This window comes from Zootoca vivipara, chromosome 14 (genome assembly GCF_963506605.1).
Source record: "Zootoca vivipara chromosome 14, rZooViv1.1, whole genome shotgun sequence".
Classification (NCBI taxonomy): Eukaryota; Metazoa; Chordata; class Lepidosauria; order Squamata; family Lacertidae; genus Zootoca; species Zootoca vivipara.
Genome location: NC_083289.1, coordinates 7,623,207 through 7,649,263, shown reverse-complemented (window position 1 = coordinate 7,649,263; position 26,057 = coordinate 7,623,207). Strand labels below are relative to the sequence as shown.

General features: G+C 44.4%; 1 protein-coding gene across 6 annotated transcripts in view; it reads right to left on the bottom strand.

Annotated features, from left to right (window-relative positions):
- The window catches only part of WDR72 (WD repeat domain 72), an 84,619-nt gene that overhangs the window by 6,303 nt on the left and 52,259 nt on the right, over positions 1-26,057 (bottom strand). For 3 of the 6 annotated variants that reach the window (XM_060282689.1, XM_060282693.1, XM_060282692.1), the window contains 3 exons: positions 25,151-25,233; positions 23,789-23,945; positions 774-1,781 (listed from right to left, as the gene is read on the bottom strand). In XM_060282689.1, coding sequence (XP_060138672.1) covers positions 1,387-1,781; positions 23,789-23,945; positions 25,151-25,233 — 635 coding nt within the window. In that variant the 3' untranslated portion in view covers positions 774-1,386. Of the gene's footprint in view, positions 1-773; positions 1,782-23,788; positions 23,946-25,150; positions 25,234-26,057 lie in introns of those variants that run through there. The other 3 variants (XM_060282691.1, XM_060282690.1, XM_060282694.1) reach the window with 3 other exon arrangements.

Genomic DNA, 26,057 nt, shown 5'->3' with positions numbered 1-26,057 from the left:
GGGGTCTGAGATGACTTCAGGGACCTGACATGGATTTCAGGCTGCTGCACCCTTTCACTGAAAATTAAATCTCAGCAGTGCTCCTTGGGGAAGGATCAGGCCGCTCGGCAGCTGCCCTCTCAGCAGCACACATGCGTGGCTAGATTTGGGGACCTTTTAACTAAGCTGACAGAACTCAGCTTATGGTTCACGGATTGGCACACAAAGATGTAGGAGAAGAAGAAAATATATTGGCGGCAGCAGGGCAGGCCGGGTGGGGGGAGGGAGGGAATGTATGGACAAGGCTGCTTAGCCCTTTCATGAATGAGAGGCAGCACTCTGCAAATTCTCCTGAATACGGCCCTGGCCAACTGGGTCAAAGGAGGGACATGTCATTACTTCAGTACTTTGTGCACAAATATATATCGGCCCATGGGATGCTCCAGGAGATTTTCCCCTTCTCCCTTTATTAAAATACTAGTCTCATTCAGCCCATTAAGAAAACGGGCGCTAGAGGTGTGACTGGTCCGCGGCCTTCCCTCCCTTTCTGCGCTCGGCCGCGGGGCGTGCCAGGAACGCAATTAAACAAAGCGCTCTCCCATTGTGTCCTGCGGGTGACCGCAGAGAGGGAGGGAAGGCCGCAGCCCCGCCGCTCCTCCCACAGGCCAGGTAGGGTTGTCAGGAGGCTGCGACGGTGGACCAAGATGGCGGCATTGGGCTCTGGGGCCGCCACGGCCCTGGAGCCCAATGCCGCCATCTTGGTCCGCTACTGCAGGGGAACGGGAGGCAGAGGATTGGGGGGGGGAACGCACGCGCGTGTACATCCCGCCTCTTCGTCCAGTCCCTGTGTCCGTGAGGCACATGCGCATTAGCGCGGACACAGGGACTGGACGCAGAGACACAGGGACTTTATTATATAGGATTAGGAAAGTAATATTAGGAAAAAGATTGCATTGGGAAGAGAAGCACAAGCAGCAGAAAGAAATAGGAGGCTAAAATAATCAAGAGCAGCTGTTGGAAAATTTAGCTTTATATCCAAAAACAAAAAATATAACCTTAGCTTTGAAAGCTGAAGTGTTTGATATGTGCATTTTATCTGTGATGGAGCGGAGAACTGGACACGGAGAACAGCGTAAGAACGGCACAGCATGCCATAGAACAGGCGAGCTAAGAAAGATCATTAAAAGATAGAAAAGATCATAAATGGCTATGACAAAGATCAAAAGTTGCAGGTGTAGTGGGAAGTTAAAATGGACATATGCAGGACATGTGACAAGAGATGAAACAATGGAGAGAACTTGGCATCTATCGAAAGATGGATGTGAGAAGAGGGAGAAGGAGAAATACAGTAGTTGCTGATCTGGAGAAAAAACGAAATGCTACAATACTGCTTCCCATTAAATTTTCTCAAGAGCAGCATGATTGATTGATAGTTGAACAGCACCCTGGTCCTTTTTTTTCTGGGAAAGAAGAGATCACTATCTGGTCCATCCAGCTTCCCATCTCAAGTCTATCACTAATTCTTATGGCAAACTTCTTATATCCGCTTTGCCCTGCCTGGCCCTGCGTGAAAGGGGCTCCAAATTCTCCAGAGACAATTGGCCAGATGCAGGCCCTGCCCCAAAGGAAACCACATTGCCTTGACCCCTCTGCCTTGCCTGCGTTCTCACACGGCTGCACCAGGCAAGCACCTAGGATTCTCCCACCTGGATTTTCCGACTCTTCCAAGACCTGCCTCTCAGCCATGTCTTTTCCTTCTTGGAGGTCCGCAGGTGTTGTGCAGTTGTCACAATTGGTGGCAGCTAAAAGAAAAAAGAGAAGAACAGTAACACTCTAGCAATCTGATGAAGTGTGCATGCACACGAAAGCTCATACCAAAATAAAAACTTAGTTGGTCTTTAAGGTGCTACTGAAGGAATTTTTTTATTTTGTTTCGACTCAGACCAACACGGCTACCTACCTGTAACTCTAGCAAATATCTAACTTTCTTTCACCTGCTCTTTCTATGCCAAGGTCACATTTTCTTAGTTTGGATACTAAGCCCGCCCAATCCCAAATGTCTTAAGATTTAACAAAATAAATATGAATATACGTCAAACCAGAAATGAAACAAGTATGAAACCCTTCATCTTTCTTCTCTTTCCCAGTATCTGCACCCAGCACAACTGTTTTCCCCAGTCACTGATACGCTTTAAGAACTGACCCAGCTTTTAGGAATAAGAACTTCTGTGGCAATGGAGAAAGAAGCACCACAGTAGAAGCAGTGCCTGACAATTTGCAGGGAAATTCATGGGGGAACCTGGGAGAATGGAACATACATAGCCTCTAGTGCATATATACCAACACATACTGTACGGGAAACAAACAAGATGAGAAAGAAATCCTAACATCTACATCTCTATACAGTGGTACCTTGGTTCTCAAACTTAATCCATTCCAGAAGTACGTTCCAAAACCAAAGCGTTCCAAAACCAAGGCACGCTTTCCCATAGAAAGGAATGCAAAATTGATTAATCTGTTCCAGACTTTTAAAAACAACCCCCAAAACAGCAATTTAACATGACTTTTACTATCTAACAAGACCATTGATCCATAAAATGAAAGCAATAAACAATGTACTGCAGTCACGCAATCAATCAGTAGGTGAACTGGGTTCCACATAGTCACACACAGACACAAAGAGCCACAAAAATGCAAAATAAATAGCAAAAACAGACAGACCTCAGCGCAACACTCCAAACGGAAGTGTGTACTCAAAACAGAAGTGCGGCACTCAAATCGGAAGCGTAACACTCAAAACAGAGCATGTTTGAGTTCTGAAAAAAGTTCACAAACTGGAACACTTACTTCCGGGTTTGCAGAGTTTGAGTTCCAAGTTGTTTGAGAACCAAGGCGTTTGAGAACCAAGGTACCACTGTATAAACTTTCTGCTGGTCTGTTGTCACACCGTGATAATAGTCTGAGCTACCAAGGGGAGCAAGAGGCACATGGACTAAGCTGAGTCTTGGAAGACTGTCCTTCCAGGAATCCACCTTAGAGCCTGAATGGGTCACCTCAGGAGGAGGAGAGGAGGGGGCAGGTAAATCTGATTGTTTTGCTGCTCTTAGCAGATCATAATACAGCTTTTGAAAGTCAGGAGCATTTGGTAAACAGGCAAATCTATCTTGGACTAGTGAAAGCATTCAAAAACTTCTGGGAACAAAGTGAATAAATATAATTGTAAATTAGCAAGCAGGGCTTATCACTTGTAGCTATAACTTAATTTAAGTTGTGTTACAAGCTCAGCAAGACTTCTGAGCAGCTTCAAATCTAATTCGTCAAAACCGTTTTCCCACCAAAGCTTGCAAGAAAACCACTAATGAAGTCTAGAGTGATTGTGTTCATTTTGACTTCTCTGTGAGGGAGCAGAATGCAAATATTCCCAGGTGAAACCTGCTCAAGGTGGCTCCACATCTCCAGAGGAATTCAATAGCTGCATTGTGTCATTTGAGAGACGCTGAAAGCCTCATGCAGTGGCACAGATCAAAGAAGGGCTGGGAAATCACAGCTGGAAGTGACCTGTAAGGCTCTTTTGGTCAGTGGCTCAATCCTGGTACTGTGGCATTTGGTAATCTGGTGGTGTAGTTTTTAAAAGGTAGGGAGGTTACTGAAATGTAAAGTTGGGGTCTGATTGTGTAGTAAGCTCTTGCTGTTATACCGATTAAACGTCAGTGTCTTCATTACAATTTTTGGAGGGCAGATTAAAGAATTAATTCCAGAGGCCCTGAAATTAGGACTCTGAAGTGAGTAGGCCACCATATGGCAGCGGGGAATATCTCTTAGAGACACCGACATAGATGGGGTCAGCCAGGAGACTAGTGTCAACAGTTAGCTAGGGCAAAGCAGCAAGCACCAATAGGCACTCTGTGTAATTTCCAGAGAGCAAGATGACCTTTCTTCCTCCTTATGGATACAAAGACCATATCTGACAGCTGCACATGGCCTGAATGAAGTCAGAGAGATAGAAGAGGGGAAGGGGAGCATGTTAACCCCTTATTAGACACCCACTGCAGTTAGGAAGTGAGACATGGCTCTGAGAAGGCTGAATTCAAGCCTTGGTTACCTATGTCTATAACATGGGATTCATGTGACACCAAAACACCACATGTATGCTCTATATAAAGCAAGTATGGCAAAGTCATCAGCACCCCTACCGCCTGAGAACTCATGTCACCAGGAGGAAGTTCCATGAAGCCAGACCCCCCCCCCATCGCCCTTCAGCACTGCCATCTGCAGATTGCCAGGGGCACAAGCTCCAAAGGCACACCATGCCACCTCCACACTCATGTTGGTGCAGTCAAAAGCCCCTAAAGCAAGCAGGTATGGAGGCCTTTACTCTGGGGCCAGAAGCCAAAACCCTCCTTTGGGCTCAGTTTAGCTAGAACTCTCCATGGTGCTGATAACTACTTCTCTGCCCTGTGTGTTTGAGACCTGCCATTCCACTATGTTCTGACTACACATTTTGGAATACAAGACACCTGTCCACTGACTCGCTTTTCTGGACTTTTGACTCTGGCTCTGCTCATTAGACCCTGGGTGGATTTGGCTTCTCTGGAACCAGAAGAAGAGAAGAAGAGTTTGGATTTGATATCCCGCTTTATCACTACCCGAAGGAGTCTCAAAGCAGCTAACATTCTCCTTTCCCTTCCTCCCCCACAACAAACACTCTGTGAGGTGGGTGGGGCTGAGAGACTTCAAAGAAGTGTGACTAGCCCAAGGTCACCCAGCAGCTGCATGTGGAGGAGCGGAGACGGGAACCCGGTTCCCCAGATTACAAGTCTACCGCTCTTAACCACTACACCACACTGGCTCTCCAGGGCCCAGCTGTGCCCCCCCTGCACCAACCCCCCCCCCTAGCAGGGTTTTCTGCCTGAAACAGGACACTGGAGTGCAAGTGTGATCTGTAAATGAAATTTAAATGATAGCAGCAAATGGCTAAAGGAATGACTCACAGGATCCCGAAGGCAATAAGCAAAGGAAGTTCCAGCTGATGCTTTGCTGGCCTAAGGCATTGCCTGGGCAATGAAGACTTGGCTGCAAAATGGAAGAAGATCCATGCCAGTTATGCCTGAAGCACAATACTGATCTATGTAACATGATAAATTTTGAGCCCATTTGATTGGGAGAGGCTGAGGGACCCCTTACGTCTTATTCAATTCTCAAGGAGGGGTCTTATATATTTACCCCTCCAAAGTGCTCTGGCCACACCGTCCAGTGATCCCTCTTCCCAGAGCAACCCTGCAGGTAAGGTATGATGACTGGTCAACCAACCCAAGACCACACTGAGAGCTTCATGAATGGGGATTTGAACCCAGCTCTCCCCAGTTCAATTCTGATCCTCCAGCCACTACACCACACAGTTGATCCAGTTGCAACTGATGACCCTACTGTGGGTGGGGTGGCAGTTTCCCCCTAGATTTCAAGAGAAGAAGACTTGTGCATTAGGGAAATACAGATTTTTCTGAGAGCCATTGTACTCCTAAGAGGAAGCCCCTGCTCCTCTCATTAAGGGTGGTTAGTTGGACTCTGGCACCCACAAAATGCAAAGGGGGCGAGAAACAGCTCCCCTAATTAAGGCTTTGTAATGAATTTGAAACTGGAATTGTTTTGTTTTCAATATATGTTACCTATGTATAACTTTGAGGTGTTCTACAGGAAGTGATTCATGCATGAAAACAGAGCACCTAAATCCAAACTCACTTTTTTGGCCTGCAAATGTGGGCAAAGTGGAGCACAACGGATAGATCTGTTTGCAGTTGGAAAAAAACAGTGGCAGCCCAAGCTGCTGAAAAACTGGGATGATGAAGGGGCCTCGGTGTGAGCCTTCTTCGCATGCTCACGTTATCTGTCTGCTGCCCTAAGCTCTGCAAAACTGTTGGGATCATCTCCTCAGATTAGAGGCTCCGGCTCCAAGATGTTTCAGCAGCTCCCAATCCAATTAAACAGAAATTAAATATACAGAAGGGTCTATTGAGCCCAATCACCTCCATTTTCCCCCAAACCGAAAAACCATGTAATTGTAGGTTATACAACAACTTAATCTGACTTAAAACCTAATATCAGCCCCCTGCTTTATAAGTGCACTTGGTTAAGCTGGCTTGTGATACTGGTGTGCTCAGTTTGGGGGTCGTCATTATCCTTTATTAAGTTACTTGTAATCCTAAAAGCCTGTCTAGATTTTTGGCAACGATCCAGGGATTTCCCTTCTCAGAGGACAGGCTGATTGAACAGACCTCTATGGCAAGTCTGAAGTTTCTGAGTGAGCCACAGAGCAGAGTTTGATCAGCCAGCCCCGCCAGCTAAGGGGCTCCTCCTTATGAGATCCTATTTGACCACCACATGACATGGCAGAGCCTGGGAGGGATGTGTGTGTCAGAATATGACTGGGTTTAAATAATTTTCACCAAACCTCCTTCCAGCATAGCTGCCAAGTTTTCCCTTTTCTCGCGAGGAAGCCTATTCAGCATAAGGGAAAATCCCTTTAAAAAAGGGATAACTTGGCAGCTATGCCTTCCAGCTTTGGAGAAACTCATTGTGGAGGAGGGACTCTGTCAAATGCCAGGCACGCCTCAAAACGAACAAGGCATTTAAATGGTCTGGAGTGACTTGTTTAACCAGGGGTGTTACATTATGCACAGCCCTTGCCTGCAGACTAAAATCATTTTCATTTCACACACTAAGTTTCATAATGAATTGGTGGCATTTAGGGAATAGAATACTTATTTGGTTTCAGTGCTCTTTTAAAAGAAGTTCCTACTTTCTGTAGGGGACCCAGGTGGCGCTGTGGGTTAAACCACTGAGCCTAGGGCTTGCTGATCAGAAGGTCAGCAGTTCGAATCCCTGTGACGGGGTGAGCTCCCGTTGCTTGGTCCCAGCTCCTGCCAACCTAGCAGTTCGAAAGCACATCAAAGGGCAAGTAGATAAATAGGAACCGCTATAGCGGGAAGGTTTCCATGTGCTGCTCTGGTTCGCCAGAAGCGGCTTTGTCATGCTGGCCACATGACCTGGAAGCTATACGCCGGCTCCCTCGGCCAATAATGCGAGATGAGCGCGCAACCCCAGAGTCGGTCATGACTGGACCTAATGGTCAGGGGTCCCTTTACCTTTACCTTTTACTTTCTGTAAATGGCAATGTGATCTTTAATTCTACTGTCATCTGTGCTGGCAGGGTGGGTTGGGGAACACACACACACACACACACACACACACACACACACACACACACACCAAAACAGCCTAGGGGTGTATTCAAAGGACATCAACAGCAAGCAGGATTACAGGACTGGGAACTTCTTTCCCCCTTTCACACCCCAAACAAAGCTTTCAATACTGTTTCCACAAGCAGGAGCTGATGGTGCTGGAACATGGGCGTAACCATGATTTATTTTAGGGGGGCATGCTTTATATGTTTTGGGGGGCAGAACTGAGTTATCTGTGACACATTTGGTCAGTTAGTTAAGTATTTTATTTATTTACTTGGTTTAGGTGGGGCAGCTGCCCCCCCCTGCCATGCCCATGTGCTGGAAGCAGAGACCAACATTTCCCTGCCTTCCCAGCCAGGGTCGCTCCATCAACCATCTACCACCCCCATGAGCACACAATATCTGGCCCTTAATATAGGCCCCAAGCCGGAGAAGAAAGAGAAGAAAACAAATAAGGGAGAATACAACAAGAAAGAAGGAAAGAAGGAAAGAAGGAAAGAAGGAAAGAAAGAAAGAAGATATAAAAGGAAAGGAAAAGCAACAGGAAAAAGAAAGAGAGAGAGGAAAAAAGAAGAGGAAAAATGAAAAATGAAAAGAAACAATAAAGAAAGAAAAAGGACTTTTTCCATCTGCCAGTTACTTTAAAAAGAAGAAAATATTTAAGACATTCAGTCCATAAATCCACCTTCTCTTTATTTTAAGTGTCTCAAAATTATTTGATTCCTCTCTGACTTTTGACACCAGTTTCAGGGCAAACCCATTTAGTTATTGTTTACTCTCACAAGGACCCAGGGAGGCAGGCCAGGACCGGTATTCTCCAGGACTGATGAGGAACTGAACCACAGAGAGCTGGGATGGAGGTGGAGGGAGGGAAGGAGGGAGGGAGCGAGAGAGCACTTGCGAGACTGCCTTATAGATTTAGATCATTGCCCCCACCCCTAGCTTGGGCAACTTAAGCTGCTCCCAAATGCCCTGACTTTGTCTCCATTCATCCACCATGTTGCAAAGGGATTTGATCCAATTCATTTGGCTGTTAATGCAGCTGACTTGACAACTAGCCTTCTGTTAATTCTGGTGGGGAGGCAGATGTGTTGAGACCAGGCAGCAATCTCTACCAAAGCAGCACGAGACAGCAGGCTCTGACATCAGGAAATGATTTTATTGTAATTGCCAGAACCCAAGAAAGGTCTACAGTGGGTGGGGGTGGGGGTGAGACACATGACCCAAAAACTAGGGTGGGGAGCTTGTGGTCTTCTAGATGTTGTTGGACCTCCATCACCCCCAGCAGTCAGAGGGGAGGTGTCGTCCAACAACAGGTGCCCCAACACAGCCTTTAAATTAATGTCAAATTTGGGGCCAGCCCGAGACAATTTGCTTCCTCTAGCCACCTCAAGTCAAGGTGAATATGCTGATCACGACTCAACTTTTTTTGGAACCTGATGCAGAAAACCCATCAGGCTCCTCTCTTTCTCCCTGAAAATAAAATTACAATAATCAATGGAATAATCAATAATTGGCTGTCTTTTCATAGTATGCCAAATCAGCTGCCTGAGGCAGTCACCTTATTCTGCCTAATAGTACAGCTGTCTCTGTTCAAACTGCAAGTGGTTCATGAGAAGAGCCTTATAAACATGCAAATGTATGTATCTCATGAAGCAAGCCGTAGTCCTAAAAGCTTACACCATAATCAATGTGTTAGTCTTTAAGGTGCCACAAGACTCTTGGTTGTGACCCAGACTTATGAGCTGTATGCAATAAGATTGGCCTTACAAGCAGACAAAGCAGGGATCTCTGTTGAGGATCAGAGCAATGAGCACAAGACTTCCATCTGATTCAAACTGAGAGCTCTCTTTAGAGTTTTGTCAAAAGCCAGAGGAGGCTTAAGCAGCTGTCATCTGCAAAATGCCACCAGCAAAATCATAGTGCATCATCATAGGGACGCTGTGGTGGTCAACTGCCACAACCATCAGTGTCAAACAGTAAAACTTCAGACCATGGAGATCTGCAAAGACTTGGACTTGATCTATAACTACAAACTATCTATCATATCTATCAATCTACTGAATCACTCAGTAGATTTGCAGGTGAAGCAATACACAGACTCCATGGCACTGCAATTATTTTCAAAATGCATATTTAGCAAGATGTATAAATCACTGTGCAAGGATACAGTACTGTGCCTATGAGTAGGTGTATACAAGGAAACACAAATTTAGAGCAGTGATAAAAGAGTCAAACGCACAAGAAACCAGCAGTCGGTTGCAGTTCATCCAACCAACCAGAAGACACCCCGCCTCCTTTGGCCTAGTGGAGAAAAGGTCAGAAAGCAATTTTGAATAATAAACGAGACCTCCTGACCTCCTGACCCAAGTGTGGCAGGGTCAGTGGCAGCCCTTTTCACCAAATGCCTGATGGCAGAGACACAGACAGCTCCACTAATGAGCTCCTAGATAGAGCAATTGCCAATCTGGAGGTCACTGGCCTGCTGCTTCACAGGAAGGGGAAAGTGATGCTCTATTTGCCTGAAAGTGGAAGCCAAGGGGGTCAAGGAGACCCAGAATGGAGCTGTTCCTCCTAAGGCCAATCTCAGTGTGGGCATGATCTCATGAGGAGGTAGCGCATCACCAGCTCCACTGGAGAAAGACCACCACCACAAATCCTCAATGCTGCCTTAGCTCCCACTCAGTGTCATGGACTGGCTAGATGCAGAGGAATGGTGGAAAGTGTCAGGATCTCCTGCTCGCGAGTAGGACCCTGGCAGAGATACCATAGCTGCCAAGTTCTCCCTTTTTTAAAGGGAAATTCCCTTATGCTGAATAGGCTTCCTCGCGAGAAAAGGGAAAACTTGGCAGCTATGAGAGACACATGCCCAACTGGCATGTTCTCTCCCTCCTGATCGATTGTCCGGGAGCTTCAAAAGCATTCTTCTGCCCAAACATCACAGCGACTGATGCTAACTGACATCAGCACACTTACGGATCTGCAGAGTTTGTGCAATTGTGCAACAGACCTCAGCAGCACAGCATTTGGCTAATCTATTTTATTTACACATAAACACACATGGAGCACTGCAACCTGGCTCCCTCTCTCTCTAGCATCAGACAGCAAAGGCGAACAAAGGACAATAGTCCCACTTCAGGAACACAGGAACACAAACATCCTGTCTTCGTCACTTCCCACTGTGTGGAGTCAAAACATACACAGTCCTGTAATAAACAACAATCCCATGAAAGCAAACACAGGGAATGAATCTCTAACAGAAAGCACCAGTGGGGGAACCCCAAGAGAAGAAGGCTCAGAGCCTGGGGACTGGTGATTGGATGATGACTAGTGGTCAGAGGGAGAAGACTGGGAGCTGTTTGTGTTGGAAGAGGTAAAGAATTTAGTGAGCAGGGAGAGGCTGTGGCAGAAAGAAGTGCAGAAGCAGAAGTGGAAGCAAAAGAGGAGAGAGGCCAAGAGGCTGAGATGAGTCAGGCTGGTGAAGATGCCAGGGTGTCTCCCTCTCCTGCTATAACAAGCTCCCCTTCCCCCTGGTCTCCCAGGACCAGGAGAGGTATGAAGTGGAAAGAGAAAAGACAGGGGGCCTGTGTAGTCTCAGATTGCTTGGGAAGGACCCTGGTGAGGAGCTGTGGGAATGTGAGGAACCTCAGCCTCCACAAATCCCTTGTAGGTGCAAGACCTACCAAGAAGAGTTGCTGAGCTCATTAGGCCTGGCACCCCCGAGCAAGCCTTGCTTCTTCTAACAGAGTTAACTTCACTTACTCAGTGTGATTTTTTGCTGGTTGGCTCCTTGATGCTCAGCCTCTTCATCCCCATGTGTCAGGAAGAGACTGACAGGCTCTTTCTGATCTGCTTGCACTGGGTCAGATCCAGGGATCAGCTAGAAACCTCAGGGAAGCCCAGCACTGCAGCAGAATGGAAATACCTGCATCCACACCCACACATACCATATTAGTCTCCAGCCAAATATTAAGCATTGAATGGCCTCAGCACCTGTAATTTCTATCAGTATAATCGCTGTGATTAATAGCCCAAAGCTGTCCATCTAGTTCAGCATCCTGCTTCTTCCTACAGCAGCCAGCCAGAGCTATTGTTCCCCCTTCAGAGAATGCCATTCAGTGGCACACACATCTCATGAACCAGGAGGTCCCATCCATGTGGTCATAACAGGCCTCTTTCATGAACTTGTCTAATTCCCTTTTCAAAGCCACCTGACCTTGTGGCTGTAGACGTACCAAGTGGCAGTGCATGAATGAGTGCGAAGATTGACAAAAGTGACACTGCTCTCTGCCCACTGTTTATGCACCATGCCTGATTTTACAGCCTTCTACCATGTCCTCTCTTAGTTGCTCTGTTTTCTAAACCCAAAAATCCCCAGACTCTTTGGCCTTCCCTGCTACAGCAGATGCTCCAGCCTCCCATAGAGGGGAGGGTTTTCTAAATGCAGATTTTCTAACTAGAATAACCACTATCATTTAAAAGTTCCCTATCTCCTTACTATGGAACCCCTAAGCCTCATTAAAGCGATTCGTAGCTGTTTGTTTTCCCCTTGTGGTTTTAGGTCATTTGTGTGCGCCCCCACCCCACAAGAGTTCTGGTTCTTTTCCAGATTTCTGACCTCCTTGAATCTGAAGCCAAGCGCATTTGCAGACAGCTGCAACACGAGAGCCTCCTCATCCTCCCCTGCCATTGACCTTCAACCTGATCTGAAAGAGCCACCTTCTTTCTGAGAGAGAAGTTATTCATTTACTGTAATAGCCTCCTGAGCAACGGCTGGCAATTGTGCCCAGATGGGATTCTGTGGGGTTTCCAGCTCCAGAACCAGCAGGAGGCTGCAGTTGGATCAGCTGGGGCTGCAGAAGTTGATCTTTAAAAATATGACTGGTGTGTGGAATTAAAGGGAAAGAGTGTGTGTGTTTCAGTGCAAGCGGGGCGGGAGGAGGGATCACAAACAACAGTTCCTATCATTTTGCCTGCGTCTATTCTCCACTTACTGTTCCTAAGCGGAAATCTAATCTTCTCTGTTGGGGACGAATGGGGAATCTGCAGCGCAGCTTTTCCGCTGGGCCAGATATATAAATGCGGTGGCTCTTTCATTCAAAAGTGCAAAGAAATGAAATGGACTGGATGGGGGGGAAAGGAAGCACCGGCTCTGCAAAGCTGAGCTGCAGGTGGCGATGGAGGAGACAGTTTGCGAGGCATTTATCACAACCCCTAGACAAGTTATTGAGCTGTCTGTGAAAAACAGGAAGAGTTCTCGCAGAAGGCAGTGGCTGAGGCCCTTGATTGATAGAGTGAGATGATGCAGAGCTGTCTGATGGCCTCTCTGTGAAATAACGCAGAGGAACTCAAGGTCTTTCTTGACAATCCCTGACCACAGATGAACAGCTACTTTATTACAGCGCAGGGAAAGGTTGCACCTTGCTCCAGACTCACCCACCCGCCGATGCACACAGTTAACTTCGCCAGCAACCCACCGTGTGTTGAAGGGGTCTGCAGACTTTGTAGGATTTAAAGGGACAGCAGGTTGTGTTAGTTCAAAGGTGAGCTTCTTCCCCCCCCCCCCCATGCAACGAAAGTAACTGGAAATTATATAGTCAATCTGTACAATGCTGTTCTAGGACCAGGCAAGAATATCGGGCAGCTGTGCTTACGCCTTCTGAAACCTTGACATTGTCAGCCTCTATGAAACGCAGGATTTTATTTGTCTTTAAGCCAGTTTACAATAGAGAGTGATACCTGAGGGATCTTCTAAGGCAGAGGTGAATCTCAAGTGCATAGCTGCCAAGTTTTCCCTTTTCTCACGAGGAAGCCTATTCAGCATAAGGGAATTTCCCTTAAAAAGGGGGAGAACTTGGCAGCTATGCTCAAGTGTCTGTGCTGCAGCTCCAGTGGCACTGATTTCAGGAATGCCTCCCAAGTCACTTTGGATATTGCGGGGGATGTCTTCTTGGGGGGGGGAGCCTCTTTTTGCTAACTCCACTCCACTTGGTGGGGGTCAGGGGGGCTGCATCAGGCCTCCAGACTAGATCCCTATTTTAGAGTAACGGCTCTGTGAGCAAGTCAAGTGCTTGACTGGCATATCTCTTGGCACACACTGTTGTCCCTTTCGCATAGGCTGTTTGGTGCATGAGAGAGCAAACCGAATCAAGCGGCCTCTCCAGCCACTTAGGGATGGATGCAAGAGGAGACTGAACTTCCTGACACCTGAGCCATCTCAGTCCAACTCAAATGACGGGAGCAGCCACTCTACAGTTCACAGATTTGATTTTTTTAAAAAAAATATTAGCCACTGAATTTGTTTTATGGTTGGATTCCTAACATGGCCAAGTTGATGTTTCAGTGAAAGGATCAGAAATGATACTTTCTGGTGACTGCAGCAATTTGTGACTGGCAATTTTAGCCAAGAGAATTCAACAAACAAGATTTTTAATGGGCTCTACCAGCTTGATTTTGAGAAACGCAGGTGGACACAGCAGAGAAGGCACCTTAGTTAGCTGACTAGCCTGCTGCTCCAGTGGGTTGTTGGCAAAGTTAACTGTGTGCATCGGTGGGTGGGTGAGTCTCTTGGTGCCTCTTCTCATTCCTTGGGGCAAGGGTCACATCAGATCTTGGGGAGGGTCTCTTTCACCTCCCAAGCAGCTGAGCTGTCACCTGCTCCAAGCTCTGTTCCTAGCTTCAGCTCCTCTGGCACACCACTGTTCTTAAAACCCATATGCTGGAGAGCACAGCCATTTGGATCAGGCCCAAGGAAGAAGACAACCCAGTTTGACCTGGGAAGGAGAGGACACTGAGAGCTTCTAAGAGAAATGGCTCCATAAAGTGCACTGTTAAAGGTAAAGGGGCCCCTGACCATCAGGTCCAGTTGTGTCCGACTCTGGGGTTGCAGCGCTCATCTCGCTCTATAGGCCGAGGGAGCCAGCGTTTGTCCGCAGACAGCTTCCAGGTCATGTGGCCAGCATGACAAAGCTGCTTCTGGCGAACCAGAGCAGCGCACGGAAACGCCGTTTACCTTCCCGCCGGAGTGGTCCCTATTTATCTACTTGCACTTTGATGTGCTTTCAAACTGCTAGGTGGGCAGGAGCTGGGACCGAGCAACGGGAGCTCACCCCGTCGCAGGGATTCGAACCGCCGACCTTCTGATCAGCAAGCCCTAGACTCTGTGATTTAACCCACAGCGCCACCTGGGTCCCTCTGTTATGCACTGTTATGCTCCTGCAAATGAGTCATCCTTGCAGTAATGACACCTATGGCTGAGAGACAAGTGGGCTTCCCCAGGCAGGACCTGAAGTTGGCAATCCCAAACAGTCAGGTCAGCTCATGCTGGTTGTGGCACAGAGGAAAGGCATTCCCTTTCCAGATGGATTCTAAAAAGGCAGTTCATGATCTAGCAAAGGCAAAATGTCAAGGGGAGAGAGAGAGAAATGGATGAGGCTCAGCAGTGGAGACAGACAGAGGTTAGCTGTGGAAGGAGAGCAGCAGCCAAGGTAAACTGCAGAAGGAGCTTCCCATCTCCAGTTTCTGTTTGCTTGTTTGTAATTTATTTTTAGAGTTTCTAGCAGAATGGATTGACGGATGCATTATGTGCAGCAGATATCAGGCCCACGCGGGCAGATGCTTAGTTGAGGTTTTCAAAAATGCACGGAGCACAAATCTCGATGACCCCACCAAATGTCAGGTGGGCCAAAATCTTTGCAATGCTTTCAGATGCCACAACACAACACCAGGTCCAGTCATGTTCGCAAGATGAAGGAACTAGAAGCAGCAAGTTCTGCAGCAAACCTAAGCACAAAAAGTTCAGGGGAACTTGGCTTCTTCTTCTTCTCTTGCCCAGCCCCCATTGGTAGAAGGTAGTAAGATAAGGGTAGGGAAAGCAGGAAGGCCCCAAATACCCCCGTAAAACCTCAGCTCTGGCTTTTAGTTATTTCTTCTCTACCCTTGTGCTTGATTCAGAAAGCACAACCAGTGCAAAGTGCAGCAGGTTTTTTTTTGGGGGGGGACACCCACCTTTAAACATCAGTGTTGAAAGTTCTATTAGTTACTGATCCAAGTTCAAGGTTTAGTTCTCAACATTTAAAGTCCCATTTGGGACCAGGCGACACCACCTTTTAAAGTGGCCCTTCCTGTGCCTTGACATCCAAAGTGTTGCTGTGGAGTTTCTTTTTTTTTTTTTTAAATTTTAAAATACCTTTATTTCGAATAAGGATTTAAAAGTTATTTACACCAGATCTTTCCAGATGTAAACAAACAAATAAAATATATGACAAAATACATCCAACCAAACCAAATTCTCAAAACTAAAATTATACATACCGAAATCATATCTCTGAATGTATTCCACTTCCACAAATAAACAAAACTTCCAACCCTTCACCAGTATATCTAATTTTGTTGTTATTATTGATATTATTACCCACAGGTTGGTTTATATCAGCTTTAACCACAAATTCTTCCTCACTTTTCTTAGTTACCCTTTTTATGTCTTACAGATATCGCTCCAGTTCTGCCAATAGAATGTTGTTATTGTTATATGTTTTTAGATACTCTCTAAAAATTTTCCATTCTTTGGATATCTTTTGATGTTCTATATCCCGCACCCAGCCTGTTAATTTCGCTAGCTGTAAATATTCAATCAACAGAGTTTGCCATTCTGTTATGGTAGGGGGTAGTTTATCCTTCCATTTCCTTGCAATCAGAATTCTAGCGGCGGTCAAGCTATACATCATAAGCTTTCTATCTTCCTTTTTAAAGTTATCGGGCAAAATGCCTAGGAGGAAGATTACGGGTTGTTTCTTAACAGTTGTTTTGAATAGTTTTTTGATTTCATTATAGATCTTATCCCAATAATCTTTAATTATGTCGCACGTCCACCACATGTGGAAGTACGATCCAGGTTCTTTCCCGCATCTCCAACATTCCGGGCTTCTCCCTTTATACATCTTTGCTAACTTCTGTGGGTAGAGGTGCCACCTATATAGCATTTTCATACTATGTTCTCTCAGTGAATAGCACGCTGTGAATTTCAGATCTTTGGTCCACAAACGTTGCCATTGCTCTGTTGTTATGTTATGTCCACAGTCCTGCGCCCATTTAATCATGACCGTTTTGGTCAGCTCTTCTTTAGTTTCCCACTCTAGTAGGAGGTCATATATCCCTGAGATATTTTTCTTTTTCTTTATTAATAGTTCTTTTTCAAATCTTGATGTTTCCCTAGCCAATCCATTACTGATATCTACAACTAATTTTTGGCGCAGCTGAAAGTATTGGAGCCAGTCCGTCATCCTTCCTTTAATGTCCTCATACTTTTTTAGAATTATCTCTCCATTCTCTATATCTGTTACCTCTCTGTATGACGGCCAGCTCCAATCCATATTTCTTCGTTTAATCGCAATGGCTTCCGTTGGGCAGGCCCATAATGGAATTTTGGGCTCTAGAATTCCTCTGAACTTGGTCCAGATGTTGTACAGGGATTTCCTTATGGTGTGATCTAAAAATCCTCTGTGTGATTTTATTTTCCCATATAACAAATATGCGTGCCATCCAAATCTTGTATTATGGCCTTCCAAATCCAATAGCTCTCTTTCTTTCAAAACTATCCATTCTCTCAACCATACTAGCCCAGCAGCCGCATGATAGAGTTCCAGATCGGGGAGTGCAAAGCCTCCCCTTTCTCTCTTGTCTATCAACAATTGATGTTTTATCCTTGGTTTTTTCCCGTTCCAGACAAACCTCGCTAGGTCTTTCTTCCATTCCTTAAAACAAGTTTTCCCTCCTAATATCGGTATTGTCTGGAACAGGAACATCAATTTCGGTAAGATGTTCATTTTTACCGCGGAGATTCGACCCCATAGAGATAAGTGGAATTTATTCCACGTTTCCATATTTTTCTTTATCTCTCTCCAGGTTTTACTATAATTATCTTCCATCAAATTTAAATTATTATTTGAGATCCAAATTCCTAAATACTTTACTTTCTTTTTTATTTCTAATTTGGTTATGTCCTCTAATTTCTCTTTTTCCTCCTTATTTAAGTTTTTTGTCAACATTTTTGTTTTTTGATAATTTATTCTTAAACCCATCGAGTCTCCGAATTCTCTGATTGCATCTAGGGCTGCTGGTATTCCTACCTCGGGGTCCTGTGTTGTCACAATTAGGTCATCGGCAAACGCCCTGACCTTGTAGGAATTTCTCCCAAGCCTAATTCCTTTTATGTTCTCTTCAGTCCTGATATGCTGGAGTAGCGGTTCTAATGCTAGAATGAATAGAAGTGGGGAGAGGGGGCACCCCTGTCTAGTACCTTTATTTATTTTGATTTCCTCTGTCAGGTTCCCGTTGATTAAGAGTCTAGCTTTTTGCTGTTCATAGATGGCCTCCAATCCTCTCCTAAACTGCGTCCCCAGCTCCATCATTTCCCATTGTTTTTTCAAAAATTTCCAAGAAACATTATCGAACGCTTTTTCGGCGTCGATAAGTAGGAGCGCGGCTTTTTTATCAATGTTTACCTCCAGGTACTCTATAATATCAATGATGTTCCTCGTATTGTTAGAGATCTGTCTCCCTGGGAGGAAACCCGACTGGTTTGGGTGTATAATATCTTTTATTGTTTCTTTCAGTCTTGTAGCCAGTATGTTGGTGAAAATTTTATAGTCACAGTTTAGGAGTGAGATAGGTCTATAATTTGTCATCCTTTCTGGGTCTCCCCCTTGCTTGGGTATGAGTGTTATATAAGCTTCCCTCCAAGAATCCGGGATTTTGCCTGTTTTCATCACCTGGTTCATAATTTCCACCAGTGGGTTGATTATTGTTTCCTCCATTTTCGTATAATATTCCGTTGGGAGACCATCGGGGCCGGGAGTTTTACCTATTTTCATCTTTTTTATTGCCTTCCTAACTTCTGTTTCTGTAATTGGGGCATTTAACTTTTTAATTTCTTCTTCAGTAATATTTGGGATCTTATGTTTAACTAGATATTTTTCTGCTTCTTCTCCTATTTTCAGATCTTCCTTATATAATTCTCTATAGAAATTGACAAATTCTCTTATTATTTTCTTAGGGTTGTCTATGACTTCTTTATTTACTGTGATTTTATTTATCCGCTTTTCACTGATTCTTTTTTTTAATTTCCATGCCAAATATTTCCCTGGTTTGTTTGCAAATTCAAAATTATCTTGCTTATACATTATCCAATTTTTATCCATTTCTTGATCTATTTTACATGAATATTCTGTTTGCAATAGTTTTAATTCCTTTTTAATTTTCTCGTTGGTAGGTTGTTTATCTAGTTCTTTTTCTTTTTTTCTTATTTCCTCGTAAAGTTTCTTTTTTTCGTTCTCATTGATTTTCTTTCGTATTGAATCTTGTTTTATAAAGTACCCTCTGATTACTGCTTTTTTAGCTTCCCAAATTGTTTGAATATCTGTTTGTTTTTCCGAATTTAATTTGAAATAATCTTTCAATGTTGTTTTGGCCCCTTCTATAATTTTCTCATCCTTTAGTAGGGTTGCATTTAATTTCCACCTTCTTAGCCCTGTCGACCAGTTTGCCTTTATCTTAATCTGAACCGGGTTATGGTCTGAAATTATCTTTGGTAGGATTATCGCTTCTTCCACCCTTCCCAGTAAATCTTTTGACGTCCATATGGCGTCTATTCTGCTAGCTGACTTTTTCGCCTCTGAGAAGAATGTGAATTCTTTAGAGTTTGTGTGCTTAAACCTCCAGGCGTCTCCCAAATCTAAGCTTTCGCTTAGATCTATAAATGTTTGTGGCAATTTCCCCCGGTTTTTCTTTCCTCCCGATCTATCTAATTCTGGCTCCAGTACCCCATTCAGGTCTCCCATTAGGACTATTTTCTTTCCCACATATTCTAGTAGTTTTTCTTCTAGCTTTTTAAAGAATGTAGCTTTTTGATCATTTGGGGCATAGACTCCTACTATTATAATTTCTTCCCCCTTGTCCACCAACTTCAGTATGACCACTCTTCCTCCTGGGTCTAAATATAACAATTTGGGCTCCAGAGCTGGTTTAACGTATACAACTTCTCCCTTCTTTTTTACCTGATCCGCCGCTATGAATTCCTGACCAATCTTTGAATTGATCAGAACTCTCTTGTGTTCTTGCGTAACATGCGTTTCTTGTAGGCACACTACATCATTTTTTTGTTTAATCAACATATGCGCTATCTTATTTCTTTTCCCTTTCTCATTCATTCCATTTACATTCCATGACAAGATTTTCAAAACCATCTTTATTTATTAAAATCTGGTATGTATCGATATCTGGTTGTTATATTCACAATTTTCCTTACTTAACAATGCTATTTTGGAGTTGCTTGGTTGTTGGTGTTTGGTTGTTTTCTGCGCTGTTCTCACCTTGGGTTAAGTTTTTAAGTTTCACATTTTTTGGGCTGGTGTCTCTTTCTGAAGTTCTTTTTCACCCCCTAGCTCATTTTTGTATGACCTGAAGAACTTGTCTGCATCATCTACATTATCAAATCTTCTTCTCCTTCCTCTAAAATTAAAGGAAAGCCCCTCAGGGTATTCCCATTTAAAGAAGATTGATTTTGCTTTTAGGGTTTTTGTGAGGAATTCATATTTTTCCCTCTTTTTCAACAGTCGAGGGGGGATTTCTTTCAGAATGATAATTGTCTCTCCATTTATTTTTAGGGGCCTTTTCCTTCTTAGTTGGAGTATTTTCCTTCTCAACTTATTACACAATAGTGAGATTATACAGTCTCCAGGCCACCTGTTCTCCTTGGCTTTTTTTGAATTCACTCTGAATGCAGTATCCATGTTTTCCCATATTTCTTCCTCTTTCACTCCTAGCCATTTTGCTAGTTCTGTTGCAATAACTTTTTGTATGCTTTCCTCTGTACTTTCTGGTATCCCTCTCAGTCTCAACATATTCTCATTACATTGCATTTGTAAGATAGATAGAGCATCCCCTGTGGCTTCTTGTTTAATTTTAAGTTCCTCATTATCTTTCCTGACTTTCTCACACTCTTTCTTGTTTTCTCTTGCTTCCTTCAACGCTTTCTTCGCTATATCCTCTAATTGTTGCATTTGCAGTTTCAATTCACTGACTTCTTTTTTTAATTCCGCATTTTCTTCTGCTATATTTCTTAATTGGGGCTCCATTTCTGCAATTGCTTTCTCATTATGGTCAGTTTTTGCTCCCATCCCCTCCAATTTCTCCTCTAGTCCCTTCACTCTATCATTCACTTCATTTTTCATATCAGCAAATTCTCTTCTCATCTCCCCTATATCTCCTCTTAAACTCAGTATCAATTCCCTTAAATCCATATCTTGATCTTGCCCTGAATTCCTTCTTCCAACAGTATATTTCTTATTACTTGTCATCTTGAAACCACTTTAAGAGGTATAATCAAATTTCCTCCAGCTCTCTTATCCCCCAGAGTGAATGCTCTATTACAGGTTGTTGTCTGAAAGCTATATATAAAAAAAAAAACTACAAAAAAAACCACAATTCAAAACTCAAATTCCCCTTCACTCCTCACCCCTCTCTAACCTTCTCCCCCCTCCTTTCTCCTTTCCCCTCCCCTGCTTCTCCTTTCCCCTCCCCTGTTATTCCCTTTTTACTTTTTGTTTAAGTCCAATGTCCCGCTCTGCGTCGATTATAATCCAGTCAGGAAAAAGTCTGGTGGTACTGTGCGCTGTTCCAAATTCAAAAAAAACAATCAGAGTGTAGCGATGTTTTCCTTAGTAATCGGTACCAAATACAAGTCTCCTTTCCGCAGTCTCCTCTTTCGCCACAGGGTGTCTCTACCTTGCTCTTGATGTTACTCCTCCGCTCCCCGTGCTCTCTTCTTCTCCTATGCTCCCGCCTCCTCTGCTGTCTCTTTCTCCTGTTGTTCCTCCTTTTCAATTCTCAGAAAGACCAGCCCATCCCGTCTGCACGCTACGCCATTTTCCTCCCTCTGTGGGTCATCGTTCTTTAGGAAGGAGAAACTCCCAAGTAGGACTGCTTATCTTTATTTCTTTCTTTGTGCTCAGTCCAGTCTTTTAACTTCCACCTTAACCCTGCGGCGTGGAACTCCACTCTATAGATAAAAGCCGCTGCAGCTCTCTTATTTACTCCTTTCTGTTGGCGATATCCACTGTTTCTTACCCTGCGGTGGTTTAGATATAGTGGGAAAGGTTTCCCTTGATCTCCTCCTAATATTGCTGTGGAGTTTCAACAACATCCTAGCAGAACTGTATCCTGTCTAATGTTTTGGATGGGCCTGGTATGGCGCCTGCACAATTGGATTTTGTGTAAAAATACACAACAAATCTGATTTCTGTTGCATTAAGGAGTTATGTCTGGTAAAATATATGAAGCAAAGAATGAAATAAGCTGCAGTTCTACAGAGTCTTCCATTTTGCTTCCTTCAATACTTGACCACTAATATTAGAGAATATTGGATCAAGGTACAGTTTTAAGTGAATGTCTATGAGATGATACAGTAGCCAAGTTAAACCACAGGTTGGACGATAAAATACAAAATTGAGTTGTGTTCCTTTACAGGAAAGGGCTGTAATATGAAACAAGGGTGTAATGTCTTTCAGTGATGCATATTCCACAAGAGGAGGAGGAGGAGGAGGAGGAGGAGAAATGTGCTGGCAGGGACCTCTACCGAGGCAGTTCAAGAGCACAGTACGTACTTCCATGGAACAATCATGGCTAAGGACCATTATCAAACCATTTCCCCCTCTGTGAATTTGCCAAATCCCTTCTTTAGAGCCACCGAAGTAAAGTGGCCTTCACCACTTCTGGTGGCAGGAACAATCCCACACCTCAGCAGCTCAGAGCACTCTGCCTCTGTTCTGCCAAACCCCCTTTCTGTAGCCAAGGAAGAGCCTTCTTCAGCAGAAGAAGAAGATTGGCAGGCCATGGCTCAGTCCAGGAATGACAGTGGCCAAGTCCCTCCTAGTCACTTTTTCTGTTAGGACATTAGCCACAGGGCGCTACATTTGCCTAAAATGGTAGGGTACTTATGGGTGGGGCTTTTAGATTTCATTAAGGGTCCCCTGAGCTCTGGCATGAATCAACTTGGCTAATGAGAACTTACAGCACCTAGACATAGTTCTTTTAACATACCAGTGTTGACTTGATAACTGAAGGCAGAGTCATGCCAATTGGCCCAGTCGGGTTTTGTGCAAAGACCGGACAGCAGATGAAAGGATCATACAAGCCCAACCACCCTCATCCTCAAGCAGGACACCTTAGGCCTGAACACATACAACATGGATCCCTCGCCAGCCTTGGTACAAAAATAGCTAAGGAAGAGAAAGGAGGAGATTCCAGGAAAGAAGGAAATTGCTTATATATTTCAACAAGTTTTTTTCCTAATGTATTAGTATATATCTGTTTTAGTGAACAACAAACTGCCCACTTCTTGCTGAGATTCAACTGTCAACGCCTTTCTTTTCAAGTGGGTTGATGCAGACGCTCTTCCTGAATGGTGCCTTGCAGAGTTCACAATGCACAACTTCTACCTAAATATTCGAACCAAACAACCTTCTAGTAAACACAGGTTACACATGGTGAACTGTGACTCCATGAATGCTCAGGGGTCCCACATTGATGTAACCTGCACCTGGGGGAACCTGACATGACACATGTTTTCCTTTTCTTTGGTTTTGTCTCTTTTAAAATTTACATTAGTTTTCTAATGTAAGTCTATATTATGACTTTCATAAAAATCCGAATACCAAAATATTGGTGTAGAATGGGGACAGGAGAGGGGAACCCAGTGTAAAACAAAAAATAATCCCACATGCATGTCTATATTAGCACAACTGCAACTATTAGCTGTGTTCTTTATGGCTGAAAATGTTTAACTTTTCTTAGATTCCTGGAACAAACGTGCTATCACAAATCTTCATGACAGACACATGCACACCACGAGATTATGAATTAGCTATGACAGAGAAGACTCACTAATAGGATTGGTTGTAAACTTCAGGTCACTTAATTTTAAGGCTCAGCTAATGGCCTAAAGAAAATTGGATATCATCTCATAACATAAATTCTGAATCAGACTTTCCTGCCCATCAACAGGAACACCATTAAAAGTAACAGCAACTAGGCCTGCTGTAAAATGAAATGATGCAGCTGTAAAACTAATTTCCACAATGTGGATTATTCTACCACCAAAGCATAAAAACTCCACATTTCATATTATGATGTTATAAAATTGGACCAGTAACATTTTTAGTATAAGTCTGATCTCACTGATAAAAGGTAAATCTGAAAACATCTGCTCATTTCCATATAATTTGTTGTTCACTTATGTTATCTATAAAATGACATGCATCATTCGTTTGCATTCGTATTTCCAATACACCCAACAAGAATGAAATACTAGAAGCATTTTGAACATTTACACAAAGCAACACCCTTTCCCCTCCATGCCTTAAATATGGAGATAGTAGGAGCAACCACCTGAGGAAAGAGGGAGATCTGCAGCGGCAGGAACTTAGGGACGGAGAACCCTGGTCTTATCTCAGAAATTAACCGCTTCTCCAGCCACCTTAACCTGCCCTCACACCAACAGATGAGACACTTACCCAGCAAGGGGTGGATCTTTATTATCTCTGGCTCCTCGGTCCTTTGCTCCTCCACTTTGGCACTTCCTTGCCCATGACCATTGGAAAACGTCTTCCGCCGGTTTCTCAGGCCCTGGCGAACTTCAGCCAGCAGAGCGGCCTGAATGGCTTCAGTCATCTGCCAGAGATGCAGGCTGTCAGTGAGGAGGGTGTTAGGCTGCCCTGCTCCAAGCCCACACCTCCTTCCCTCCCCCTCTTCTCCCAAACACAGCTTCAGGGAGGGGGCAATGAGCAGGGAAGGCCTACCTACTTACCTGTGCTTCTGAGCACCTATGCTAGCATGCTCAGTGCAGAGGAAAGGCAAAGCTAGGCTCACCTTTTGCCCTGCTGCATTGCTCTCTCAGTGGCAACTGGCTTCATGATAGGAGGGGGTGAAGAAGAGGGGCCTGGGGATGCTAAAACTAGGTGGGGTTGAGGAGGTGACCGGAACCTCTCCTGCCCATCAGACTGGAGGGGCTGAGACTTTTCAGCCACTTGTCACATACGCAGCAGCCAGTTCCCGATATTCGTTGACTTTGAACGGTCCAAAAGAAAAGACCTCTCCACACACTGACACATCAGACAGATGGCTAGGCCAAAACTTTCCCCTAGACGCATCACCTTTTTATATGCAGAGTGCTCTTTCAGATGTTTGCATGGTCATCCATATCAAATAATTACTATACATGAACTAGCACAATATGTGAAAGGTTCAGGGCCAGCCTATTACCTGACACGATCGTCTTACACATGTGTAGGGCAATCACTGGAAATCCTACAGGCCAGCCACAAATAGTTTCTGCTCATGCTTTCAGCAGGCTGTTCCTGTGTTGGTGAACTGGTACTGAATCAAGGCAGAGACCTGGAGGCTGGGGGTCTTCCTGATTCCCCCCAGATCTGCAAAAGCTGCTTTGGTCTGGATTCCCTTGAGCTTGGCTAGATGCCAAGATGTCCCTGCAGGACACACTGTGGTAACAAAGAAGGTGATCCTGGCTGCATCACCAACAGATAACTGACTGCTTCTCTGTCAGTGGGCTAGAGCAGGCTTCCTCAACCTCGGCCCTCCAGATTTTTGAGACTACAATTCCCATCATCCCTGACCACAGGTCCTGCTAGCTGGGGTCATGGGAGTAAGGCCAAAAACATCTGGAGGGCCGAGGTTGAGGAAGCCTGGCCTAGAGCTTTAACTTGCGCACCAAATGTCCCAGCTACCATATAATCTTCCCCATGCCAGCAGTCTGCAATGGAATGCCACCACCTATTGAAGGCCTCTTTGCACTTTGTTGCTTCAAGGAAGCCTACACAATGGTTCTCAATGGTTCTCAATAGCAGAAGAGCACCTACCTCTATGGATTGGTCTCTCCAAGAAGAAATAAGTTTGACGAGTGAATTGTTCTCTGGTTCATGGACAGGAAACCCAAGCGTGTCTGAAAATAGAGGAAGCACTCTTTGTCAGGCTGCATCCAGTTGAAGCATAACAATGCACCAGGCCTCTAAAACAGAACCACTTGTCTTGAAGGCCTTGTAAAAGATGATGGCAGTATAAGAAAAGAAGTTACATGAAGCATTTGCAAATAAATAGGAAGCTTGTCGCAAGTTAACAATCATGGTATTGTTGACTACCTCTGAACTTTCTGTTTGCAATATACAGCCCACTTAAATTTAATCCACTTGAAAATACACATATCAAATCACATGTAACTGAAGTTCCGGATTCCTCAGTTTTGATTTCCAAGGTCCCCCGCCCCTGAAGAAAATCCATCCTGGGGTGTAATGCAATATGCCCTACGGTCTCCAGTTTACTTACATAACATCAGCGTAGGAGAGTATCTATTTCTCCCAGCTTTAAAAAACCAATACCTTATTTTTAGTCTTGGTTACCAATGGCTATTTTTCTTATCAGTAAAGAATTAAGGATATAACTAAATTACCCATAAATCACCCACATATGAGCTATAAAAAGCTAAACGGAAAAAGAGCAGTAAGGAATATCTTGAGGATGCTGTAACTGCTAATGGAGCTGATATAGAAAATGGGAGAAGTTGGTGTGGGGAGAAGCAAAGCGGGGCTGTGACTTAATGGCAGGGCAGAGGCCCCACACAGGCAGAAGGCTCCATGTTCAATCCTTACATACCCTCCAAGTGTCCCAATTTCCCAGGGACAGTCCTGGAATTACAGAAGCCATCCCAGTTTCTGATTTGATCCTGGAATGTCCTGGTTTTCCTTTTTCCTTCCCTCTATGTCTCGGAGA